Source organism: Carcharhinus amblyrhynchos, chromosome 31 (genome assembly GCF_965287045.1).
Source record: "Carcharhinus amblyrhynchos chromosome 31, sCarAmb.v2.hapA, whole genome shotgun sequence".
NCBI classification, from domain to species: domain Eukaryota; kingdom Metazoa; phylum Chordata; class Chondrichthyes; order Carcharhiniformes; family Carcharhinidae; genus Carcharhinus; species Carcharhinus amblyrhynchos.
In genome coordinates, this window is record NC_137354.1 from 14840990 (window position 1) to 14853040 (window position 12051).

The following is a 12051-nucleotide window of genomic DNA, read 5'->3' on the forward strand; positions in this document are numbered from 1 at the left end:
GCCAGCTGCCTTCTTACTGCTAATGCTGTAAATATGACGGCTTCCTTTTCATTGCCTGTAACTCAGCTGCACTTGATAGAAGGCCTCAGGAAACCACTTGACTGCATCTTTCTCACCCTGCCCAGATTGGAAGGTCAGGCGAGAAGATTGTGTCCGCATTTCAGGATGAGTAACTCGGAGGAGAGTGGTAATCCCCTCCACGGAAGTTATGACCTGTTCTCTTAAGTTATGTGACTGTTTTGAATCATTGTAAAGCAAGATACAACAGGCAGATAAATTGTGACGGTGCCAACAGACACATTGTGATATGGAGACTGCTTCAAATTTTTCTTTCAATAAATAGTTGCTGCATTTCATTGTGCATTTGGTTATTGAGTTCAATTACAGTCACTGCAATGTGCTCACTGTTGGACTACTCCTAAAGGATTAGAGCATTAATCAGAGTCTAGACGGAAGTGAAAGATCTAATGGTGCTTTTCAAAGATCAGGAGGACTCTTTTTGTGTCCTGGACAATATTTATCCCTCGGTGAGCATCAGAAAACCAGATTAACTGGTCATTTACCTCAATCTTCTTTGCTGGGCATAAATGGGCTGTTGTGTTTGCAAACATCATGATAGTATATTTTAAAAGGAATGAGTTGGCTGCAAGCCACTTCATTCACACCGAGCATCTGTTCTTTTCTTTATCACTTCTGTCATTTCTCTTCACCCTCTGCTTCACTGTCTGAACATAAGAACATAAGAAATAGGAGCAGGAGTAGGCCATCTAGCCCTTCGAGCCTGCCCTGCCATTCAATAAGATCATGGCTGATCTGTCGTGGCTCAGTTCCACATTCCCGCCCTCTCCCCATAACCCTTAATCCCCTCTCTTATCGAGAACCCATCAACCCGCTTCTTAAAAATATTTAGCGAGGCAGCCTCCACCACTTCAACGGGCAGAGAATTCCAGAGATTCACCACCCTTTGAGTGAAGAAGTTCCTCCTCAACTCCGTTCTAAACCGCCTCCCCTTTATCTTGAGGCTGTGCCCCCTAGTCCTACTGTCTTTTTTGAGCGGGAAGAGTCTCTCCACCTCTATCCTATCCATCCCATTCATCATCTTATACGTCTCAATGAGATCTCCCCTCATTCTTCTAAACTCTAACGAGTACAAGCCTAGTTTATTCAGCCTCTCCTCATAGCTCAATCCCCTCAACTCCGGTATCAGCCTAGTAAACCTCCTCTGCACTCCCTCCAGGGCCAAAATATCCTTGCGCAGGTGCGGCGCCCAAAACTGCACACAGTACTCCAGCTGCGGCCTCACCAATGCCCTATACAGCTGCAGCAAGACCTCCCTACTTTTATATTCAATCCCCCTCGCTATGAAGGCCAGCATCCCATTCGCCTTCCTGACCACCTGCTGCACCTGCAAGCTGGGTTTTTGCGACTCATGCACAAGGACCCCGAGGTCCCTCTGCACCGTCGCCTGCTGCAGTTTTTCGCCCCGTAAGTAATAGTCCTTCCTACCATTCTTCCTACCAAAGTGGACCACCTCACACTTGCCAACATTAAATTCCATTTGAGCACTTGTAAGACCATCTGAATTCTTGTGCAGCTTTTAACATGTATGGATGCCAATCAGTATATATAGAACTGTATCTCCTTTTCTGAATTAACTTTTAAAGGATTTCTACTCTGTCACTACTCTGTCATCCATGCTACAGAAGCTAGTGGCTGCTTCACTTATAATGTTTCCCCAGACACGTTCAATTTTCATTATCGGCACTCTGAAATTCATTGACAGAAGAAAAATATCTCTCACTGCCAACAAAGAATATTCTGGTCATACATTAATAATGTAGAGTGATAACTTGGCTCCTTTTTGTACTGATATTAAAAATAAATTGGGGAGACAGTTTGGAGTTCTATTTGTACCATCAGGCAGCAGACTGGAATTCACAAAGTGAAAAGCGAACAGACTTCCTCTCATCCTCTTATTTTATAAGACATACGATATACAAAATAGGAGCAGAAGGAGGCCATTCAGCCCTCCATTCAATAAGAAGCCACTCTTGCGCACTACTGGGACTTTTGGCCTCACATGCTATCTTCCTGGCTAGCCACGCTGTTTGACCAGAGCTGGGAGCTGGTAAGATTGCGACCATTGCATTTCTAACATTGAACAGAATGGTGGCCATTCAGCACTAAAATCAATCATTTAATACTATTCTTTGGGTTCTATTATGCTTTATGCACAGGTTTTAACCAAGCACACTCATTGCACAGCAACGTCGGCAGCACAGTCATTCTTTGAGGTTCTATACATGTATGTGTGGATCATTATTCAGGATGTTAGTTAATGGAAGATTCAAGAAACAGCCAATGTTAATTTGAGGTCCGACATGTGGTTGCATAGTAGTCACGTGAAGTCAATGCAATTTGCTCCTAAATCCACTTAACGAAATCTGATGAGTCAGGAGCCGTCATTCCTACTTGTACTTTAAGTTTAATATTGGATTGACACTAAATTCCAGATCACTGAAGTACATAGTGTACCTTGCCTGGATTTTGATAAAACAGAAGCTATTTGATTACATTTTCATTTCCAATAGCTTTCAATGAGTGAGTTAGCTGGAACAACTTACCTCTGAAGTGTAGCCATGTTCCAGTTTCTAAGTGAATGGTACCCCAAAATCGACTTTGTGCTGTTGGGACACAGTTTGCATCCTTGAATTGTAAAATTATTGCAACGCTAAGTAGCTTCCGTAAAGGGAACATACCTTATAGGAACCTGGGCAGTTACGCCCAAGATCCCTAAACGGCAGGAGACCCGTAGGTCTTGAAAGCTTGAATATTCATGTACTAATGCTTTATTAGCATTCATGAATACATTTGTTTACTATTTTAATGGTTCACAATAATGAGATTAGTGCCTCAGTCATCTACACATGTGACCAAGAAAAGTGCTATCCATATCCAAAACATTGATTTTCTATATATGCTGTTTTAGGGATGGGAGGTGATTACATAGAGGATGAATAAAAACATAGTAAAAACGAAATTCAGAGCAGGGTTTGGCTATTAGAATAAGATTTCCCCTCAGTCCAACAGTGGTCCTCTACATTCTGGCCAGTTACTGTTCAAGATTCTGTGGGGAATACTTCTTTTTAAACAGTGCTGGCAAAGGTGGCAGTGGTACAGTGGTTAGCATTGCTGCCTCACAGTTCCAGGGACCCGGGTTTGATTCCCAGCTGAGGTCATTGTCTGTGTGGAGTTTGCACATTCTCCCTGTGTCTGTGTGGGTTTCCTCGGGATGCTCAAATCAAATTTTTGATTCTAATTGCACTGTCAACTGAAATTTTAAGAAAGGGTATCTTTGCTATCAACTGGACTATAAACCACTGATCAGAAATCATAGCATTATCCTGAAGGTGTTTATATCTAGTTTGTGATTAATGCATTCAGAGATCCCCTTCTTACATCAGTAGATGTAGTTTCCTGCAACTACAATGAAAATCTGAAGTTGCAACATTTCTCGCTAAAGCGGAGGTCTGTTTGCACTGTACTGAAATCGATGGTGCGAAGCACAAGTTTGTTAAATTTACTTAAGTCTCCTTTGTAAAAACACTTTATGACACTGATTAGCAGATTGTTGATTGGCTGGACAATAAATGACCAGATTCCATTAGACCATGAATACTAGTTTTCACCTTTCTCATGGGTGGCATGGTGGCACAGTGATTAGCAGTGCTGCCTCACAGCGCCAGGGAGCTGGGTTCGATTCCTGGTTTGGGTCACTGTTCTATATAGAGTCTGCACATTCTCCCCGTATCTGTGTGGATTCCCTCTGGGTGCTGCAGTTTTCCCTCACATTCTGAAAGACATGCTGGTTAGGTGGATTGGCCATGCTAAGTTCTCTGTGTATACGAACAGGTGCCAGACTTTGGCGACTAGGGGATTTTCACAGTAACTTCATTGCAGTGTTAATGTAAGCCTTACTTGTGGCACGAATAAATTAACTTTAACTAATCTATCATTAGTCTTAGTCCTAGCTGTGCCATGTGACCACTCATAACCTTTTCTCTATAACCTTTCCTACAATCCTCAGAACTCTGACCCTCTGAATCTGCTTCTTTCAATTAGTCCTTTTGAGCCAACCTTAGTGGCTGCGCTTTCAACTGTCTAGGCTGTTGGCTCAGAATTTCTGTTGCTCCACATATGAGAATCATAAAATCCTACAGTGCAGAAGGAGGCCACTCGGCCTATTGGGTCTACACCGACCACAACCCCACTCAGGCCCCACCCGTCTACCCCAGCTAATCCCCTCTGACACTAAGGGCAAACTTAGTGTGGCCAATCCATTTAACCCGCACATGTTTGGATTGTGGGAGGAAACACACGCAGACACAGGGAGAACATGCAAGTCCACACAGACAGTGACCTAAACAAAGGAACAACTGTGTGCATTTGTATAGCACCTTTATGGCAAAAAGGCACTTCCCAAAATTTGATTAATTATTGTCACATGTATTAACATACAGTGAAAAGTATTGTTTCTTGCATGCTATACAGACAAAGAATACTGCTCATAGAGAAGGAAAGTAAAGAATGCAGAATGTAGTGTTACATTCATTGTCAGTGTGTCCAGAAAGATCGACTTAATGCAAGGTAGGTCCATTCAAAAGTCTTGACAGCTGCAGAGAGGAAGCTGTTCTTGAGTTGGTTGGTACACGATGTCATATTTTTGTATCTTTTTCCCAATGGAAGAAGCTGAAAGAATGAATGTCTGGGGTACATGGGGTCCTTAATTATGCTGGCTGCTTTGCAGAGTCACTGGATGGGAGGCTGGTTTGTGTGATGGACTGGGCTCCATTCACGACCTTTTATAGTTCCTTGCGGTCTTGGGTAGAATGTAATCCAAATCATATTGTCACAAAATCAAAAGAAGGAAATGTTTAGACAGATGACCAGCAGTTTAGCCAAAGAGGTAGATTTTAAGGTACATATGAAAGGAAGTAAAAAAGGTGGAGAGGTTTAGGGGGGTAATTCCAGAGTTGAGGGTCTGAGTGGTTGACAACATGACCACCAATAATAGATTGAAGCAAGTGGCCATTGCACCAGGGGCTAGCATTGGTGCAAGAGCTTATTGAGATGGAGGAACTTTAACACGTGGATGCAAATTTTAAAATGGAGACATTGCTTTACCTGGAACCAGTGTAAATACTGCTGTTGAACATTGTTACGGGTGAAAATTCTGATGTCTTGATGTGAACATCGCAACTGTAGCTCTTTCATGATGTTATTGTACGCTGCTTACAACTCAGCCCAGTAGAGTCTCTTATTTACAAATAATACGTCTTGCGAGCTTCAAGTTTAGTAACACTCTATTGTAGCCTTTTTGCAGCTGAAAAATATTTTTCAAAGTTAATTTTACTGTTTGTCGTGCTGTCAACTTTCTGAGCTGATGTGCACTTGTGACTTCCTTGTATTGGCTCATTTTGAGTTAGAAGCTTTGTTTTCATGAACAGTAGTTCCATTTTATGCTGCTTGTTTGCCTGGGACATCTGGTTTGCATATGATGTAAGGGACAATTTTTTTGTCAAGTTGCAGAAAACAGAATTCATGAATTGAAGGGATGCTTTCTTTGTTGTGTTGTACATGTCTACCAAGTGAGTATAATTATCAGTCACTTACAACATCAACATGTCTTGAGGCATGTCATCTATCACCATAGCTAGAATGGACACAGCACAGCCCTACAATATGGCTACTGCTGGTTTTATTTATCTCACTCTAACATTGTAGCACAGTGGTTAGCACTGTTGCCTCACAGCACCAGGGACCTGGCCTTGGGTCACTGTCTGTGTGGTGTTTGCATATTCTCCCTGTGTCTGCGTGGGTTTCCTCTGGGTGCTCCGGTTTCCTCCCACAGTCCAAAGATGTATGGGTTAGGTGGATTGGCCATGCTAGATTACCCTTGGTGTCAGGGGGACTAGCTAGGGTAAATGGACAAGTAGGGTTTATGTGGATAGAGCCTGGGTGGGATTGTGGTTGGAGCAGACTCAATGGGCCAAATGGCCACCTTCTGCACTATAGGATCCTATGAACAGTGGCCTAAATTCAAATATGTGTGTTCATCATGACTCTGAGAAGGCTGTATGTTAGATAAGCCTGTGGAAGCAATCCCTGATTTCCTCTTTTGCTGCTTCTTCCTCTAGCTTCTGCTCCCAATTGTATTCCTATTGAATTGAAACACCTATTTGAAATAATGGCGTTATGTTCTGAAATGAACTTGCTTTGAAATTCTGTACAGATGGAAAAATGGAGGAGGATTGTGTACAGCACGCCCTTTATATTTGTAATAGACTTTACACTTTTAACACTTGTGATGGTAAAGCCTCAGTTTGCAACCTAGTTTATAAATTGCAAAGAAGAAATATCAGAATAAAACAAAATCCTACTTATCCAAATCAAATTATTCTCAGATATCTAATTATATATTGTGCTGTTTTTGTTGCCAGTGTCCCTAGAATACCCTGGGCTTTCGCAATGGCTGAAGTCTGTGGCGTTGTGCTCTGCACTATTTGGCTATTACTGCTGCTGCTTCATAAGCACAGGTAGGTTTTAGGGTCTCTGACATTGTGTTTCTGAAAGAAAAAAAATGAGCAGGCTTTTCAACTTAAATGTTGAAGCCTTGATTTTTAATGCAGACATATTGGAGCTGGACAAAGGAATAAACTGGGAAATGAGAAGAGGGAGTGAGAGAGTTTCCATTCTGGAAGCCATACTTAATGCATGTGCTGAATTGAAATGTATAAAATTTGTAAATGGGTGTTCTATTGCTGAGAGAGACTCAGATGCAATCCTCTGGGAAGCAACCCATTTTGTTTGTTAAAAGAAGCAACCAAGGTATATTGGGCTGCAAATGGAGCCTTGCACCCCATTCCCAGAAATTCCTGTTATAATTTAGTTTGCTAATCCTTGTACCTACCCTGCAAGTGGTGAAAGGGGATGTTTTTAAGAAGTATTTATTGCATTAGGATTGTGTTCTTTAACAAGTGCAAGTTACGGATTGTAACTTGGTGTCCACTTTTCCAAGTTCCTTTTCAAAGCTAGGTGCAGCATTCTTCACAGAAGCTGTGCAGCAGTATCCATGCTCAGTTTGGACAGATGAACTTCCTTTGCAAAACATCTGATAATATTTCAAATCCAGATTTTTTCCAAATGGACCCACAGCCAAACCTTCTTGAAAGTGAAGTATAAAATCACAACGGAGAATTAGTGTTTTAATATAGTTAAAATATTTAAAGTAAATTACAATTTGAAGCAAGTGTTTTGGCTGATAATTGAATATCTTTGAAAGTACTGTAATTAATGCAGTATTTACTTCTAATTGTTTAAAACTAACCTTTTGCCTGCCACAGAACACCTTTCACACAACCACTGAAGCATTACAGTGCAGGAGGCCATTTGGCCCTTTGAGTCATCATTGTTCACTGGCTTCCCATTGTAATTTTGTTCATTCTTTTCAGACATCAATCCAATTTCCTTTTAAGTACCTCGATCAAACCTGCTTCCACCACCACTCTCTCAGGAAGTTTGTTCCAAACTCCAAACATCCTCTGGGTTCATACTTTTCCTCACATCATTTCTGCTCCTCTTATCAATTATTTTGAATCTGTGTCCTCTAATTTTTGATGCTCTGAGTGGGAATGTTTCTTACTCTTTACCCTGTCCTCTATACCCCTCATATACTAGAATTACTTATTTAGGAATTCATGGGAAGCAAGTGGGAGGGTGGGGGGAACGGGACAGCAGCCTCCAAGGTAAGATAATAAAATCCCAACTAAAATATGCACAGTGTTTTTTTTTGCAGACTTTGGACTTGAATTCACATGAAATCCTTCCGGAAATATACCGTAGTGAGATTTAATGCACTGTTTTGAAGCATATATTATGCTGTAATGATATTAAACATGTCATCATATGTTGATACTCAGCTGTCCTGATTCACTGGCTGTCTGATATAAAGCACCACCAATGTCATAATGGAAGTGATGTTTCACTGAAATTACTAGCTATTCTTTAGGCTGTAGGAGTGTTAAATTATCTGTTTCTCTTTATCTCCTACTTAGAAATTTATTTTCGGTACTGACGGTCAGCCATGTAGTGTTATGTAGTATCCAATAAATGGAAAACGCAGCAGTCAGGCTGTGTATTTTAGCACTGAGCTTTCACCTGTGGGATCTGGGTTTGATCCACCTTAAGGGATGAAGAGCTCGTCACTCTGTCAGTTAGCAAGTTTGTCCAGTGTTGCTGATGATGAATTCAGCATCAAGCTCTTTCTGACAACCTGAGACTGACTAGTGAGAGGGATTGAAAAATAAATGCTTTTAAGTTGGTTTTGAGAAAGTTACTTGATCAGCAGAAGGAATCTGTGCCCCGTATCTATTCAGTAATAGCACCAAAAGTGAAAGAAGATCCATTTCACTTCTTCTCGAAAGAAATTGACAAACAAAAGCAAAACCCTGATTGTTTCAAAATGTTTCTTAAACTTAATAGACTTTGTAGTTCAGAGAAAAAGTTGTTACAAATGCAATAAATGTTTTGAAATGAGGTGGCCTACTCACTCCAAACTATAGAGGAACAGTATATTCTTTCATGGGGCGTGAGTGTCGCTAGCAAAGCCAACATTTGAATACTCATCCCTAATTACCCTTCAACTGAGCAGTTAAGAGTCAACCAAGAATCATGTAGGCCAGACCAGATAAGGGGTGGCAGATTTCCTTCCTTAAAGGACATTAGTGAACCAGGCAGGTTTGCTTTTAACAATAATCGATGTTTGATGTCATGGTCACCATTACTAAAACTAGCTTTATATTCCAGACTTATTAATTAATTGAATTTAAATTCCACTAACTGCTGTGATGGGATTTCAACTCATGTCCCCAGAGTACTAGCCTTGGCCTCTGGATGACTAGTTCAGTGACATTGGCTGGAATGTTACCAGTGTGCCCATCCCAGAATCGGGGCTGGTGAGGCTCATAGAACGGCATTCTTTATTGGCCTCGGGTGGGATCTTAACAGCCTCGGGTGGGTGAGGCAGTAAAATTCTCTCAGTTATCTCTACGCCACCATCTCCTCTATTTTGTTATGCTGCTGGTGCTCTGACATACGCACCTGAGTGAGTTCACATCTGCAGTCAGGAGTTCGTTATCTTGCCTGTGCTGCAGTGATGAATGGATGTTAGATTTGAATGCAGATTTTCACCCGGGTTGACACCCATGTTACTTTTCATAGAATAGACAGGGTCGTGGTTACATACTAACTTATTCTCGGGTCAATCGGGTAGAAGCACTGCTGCAGGAGGGAAAATAATGAAGTTTTAAAGAAAAACTATTTTGTGGTTTCCTTAATTGTGGAGCGGACAATCTTTAAAAATTTGCTGTTGTCATTTAAGCACAACTTTATAATAAAAAGAAAGTCTGTAAAAGTTTCTAAAAAATATCCTGCAAAAGGTTTTTCTCTAAAGGGCCCCTTCAGGTTTGGATGCTCAAGTACAGTGTGCGGGAGATCAACAGTATTCAGTGTTGTTAAAAATTTTCGTCTTCTGAGGGGAATGGAGAATGTAAATCTGTTTTGAATACAGTGATAAAGAGTAATTTAATCAGAATTATGACTGAATTGCACTGCTTATTAACTGTATTTCTGGCTTTTTTTTCACCACACTGCAGGTCCATCCTTTTACGCCGCATGTGTAGCCTGATGGGAACAGTGTTCCTATTGCGCTGTGTTACTATGTTTGTTACCTCACTCTCTGTGCCTGGCCATCATCTACAGTGTTCTGGAAAAGTAAGTGTGTGTGAACTGTGCTGACCAAACAGTTAATTGTATAATAGGATGGCTCATAGTAGTTACCTTTGTGTGAGAAGTAGGAGGTACCCAACCCGAGGCCAGTCAGTTTGTATGGATTACACCCGAGCAACTGACTCAATCCTTGGGGGGGAACTCGATCGGCTTAGTTGTCACCGTTAGGTTTCAACCGTCGAGCCCATCCAAAGAGACACCTCTGGGGACACCGATCCCACTTCCCTCCCCCCCCCTGCTCTTGAAATCAAAGACACGGCGGAGTCATTCTACGTCAGTTTATTCAATCTTGCAGGTACACACACACACAATACATGATTCTGCCTTATATGCCTATGCAGTTTATCATACATCTCCCTTCCCTTGTTAATTGGCTCCCGCGCCGCGCTTCCTTATCGTGAACTGCTCAGCTAGTTCTGTCCTTGGTTTCCACGCTCCCTTATCGTGAACTGCTCAGCTAGCTTCACCCTCCTACATCTCTCTTCCCTTGTTCTATCTTTGGCGCCTATTCCTCCTTTTTATGGTTTGTAGTAGCCGTTTCTTTATCATACCCAACCCATGACTACTGGTACTGTGATCGCAAGCAACTGATTTCATACTTGTTTTTTTTTTAAGCACCTGCCCCTGCAAAACGTTTATACAGTATATTTTACTTCTCGATTTTCCCGCTCTGTCAGCCCGTTTTCTCAAAAATTGCATCGGCTTCCCCTTACACCTTTATTTAAAAAAAAGGTCTTTTGCAAAATTTCTTGTTAATAAAACAAATATCGGACTATAAATGTGTAAGTTTTGATTTGGTGTATGAAGCTTATATGTTAAAAGTGAGCACATCATGCTTCTGCACACTTTGCAAAGCTGAATGTGAAGGGTGAGGTTCATGCATTTGGAAGTGGTAAATACACAAAGTAATCCATTATACCAGTAAAAGGGGCACTGTGGGAATTAATATTGAAAGCATTGCAAAGGGTCATTGTAGTCCAGACACCCTCCCTGCAAAACATAATGATACAGTCATTGTCTAAACTCAGGCAGTTTTACAGAGATTGCAATATCTTGAGAAAAGTAGTGGAACTAACCAGAGATCTTTGGTTAACAATGCATGTTTTCTTTTTCAGCTGTATGGGGATGTGTGGGCGAAGTTTCAAAGGGCACTTGCAATCTGGAGTGGTTTTGGAATGACACTAACAGGTGTACATACTTGTGGAGACTATATGTTCAGTGGCCACACAGTTGTCATCACCATGCTTAATTTCTTTGTCACAGAATGTAAGTATAAAAATGCTGTTAACCATAGTAGGCCAAGGATCTTTATTTTAAAATAAGGCAATGATTTGTTACCAACAGTGATGCTAGTGCAATGACTCAAGCTATTGTGTACTCCTAACTATTGGTGACTAAGATCTTGGAAACAAGTTATGTGAAGAGTATTGTTTTTTAAGTGAGAGAGAAAACCCACAAAATTAATTTACTGTGACTCTACAACTCTAGTAAATGTCAAATGTTACTTAAGTCTCAAGAAGGCCTGGTACAATGGTTGAATGAAGTACATTCTTAATGATATAAAACATTCCCTAAAGCTTGTGAACTGTACTTAACATGCCTCTAACTGCTAGGTTTTAAACTATATGACATTTGGGATGATCTTACCAAACAAACTCTGAATGACCGTGAAAATAGGAGAAATCGCACCCTCATTTTGGGCGAGCTCCCAGACTTAATGGCACATAGAGAAAATAAATGTGATTCTCGCCAGTAGGGGGGACTAGACAGAATCTACTCATGCTAGGAAGCCGGCTGCAGTCTGCTGGAGGACACTATTGTGCTTGTGCCCTGATTTCCCAGGCTGACTCGCTGGCTGAACAGGGCTGGTAATATTGCAAGAAACTGGGTGTGAACCTGGTTTTTCGCCTCCTGATCGTCAAGCCAATCGACTGGCATATGAGCCGGTAAGATTGCCCTCAAAAGCTTTATTCTGCAACTTTCAAAATAATCCTGTTCCTTTTTTTTGTAAGAAGTCTCACAACACCAGGTTAAAGTCCAATAGGTTTATTTGGTAGCACAAGTCACTAGCTTTCGGAGCACTGCCCCTTCATTAAGTGAGTGGGAGTTCTATTCACAAACAGGGCATATAAAAACACAAACTCAATTTACAAAATAGTGGTTGGAATGTGAGTCTTTACAGGAAATCAAGTTTTAAAGGTACAG

The 12051-nt window shown here is 41.2% G+C and overlaps 1 protein-coding gene across 1 annotated transcript in view; it reads left to right on the forward strand.

Moving 5' to 3' along the window:
* Positions 1-12051, forward strand: part of samd8b (sterile alpha motif domain containing 8b) — a 39372-nt gene that overhangs the window by 18768 nt on the left and 8553 nt on the right. Inside the window, exons 3-5 of the mRNA XM_080215693.1 lie at positions 6501-6596; positions 9714-9831; positions 10962-11112. Of these exons, the coding sequence (XP_080071819.1) occupies positions 6501-6596; positions 9714-9831; positions 10962-11112 (365 nt within the window). The remainder of the gene's footprint in view (positions 1-6500; positions 6597-9713; positions 9832-10961; positions 11113-12051) is intronic.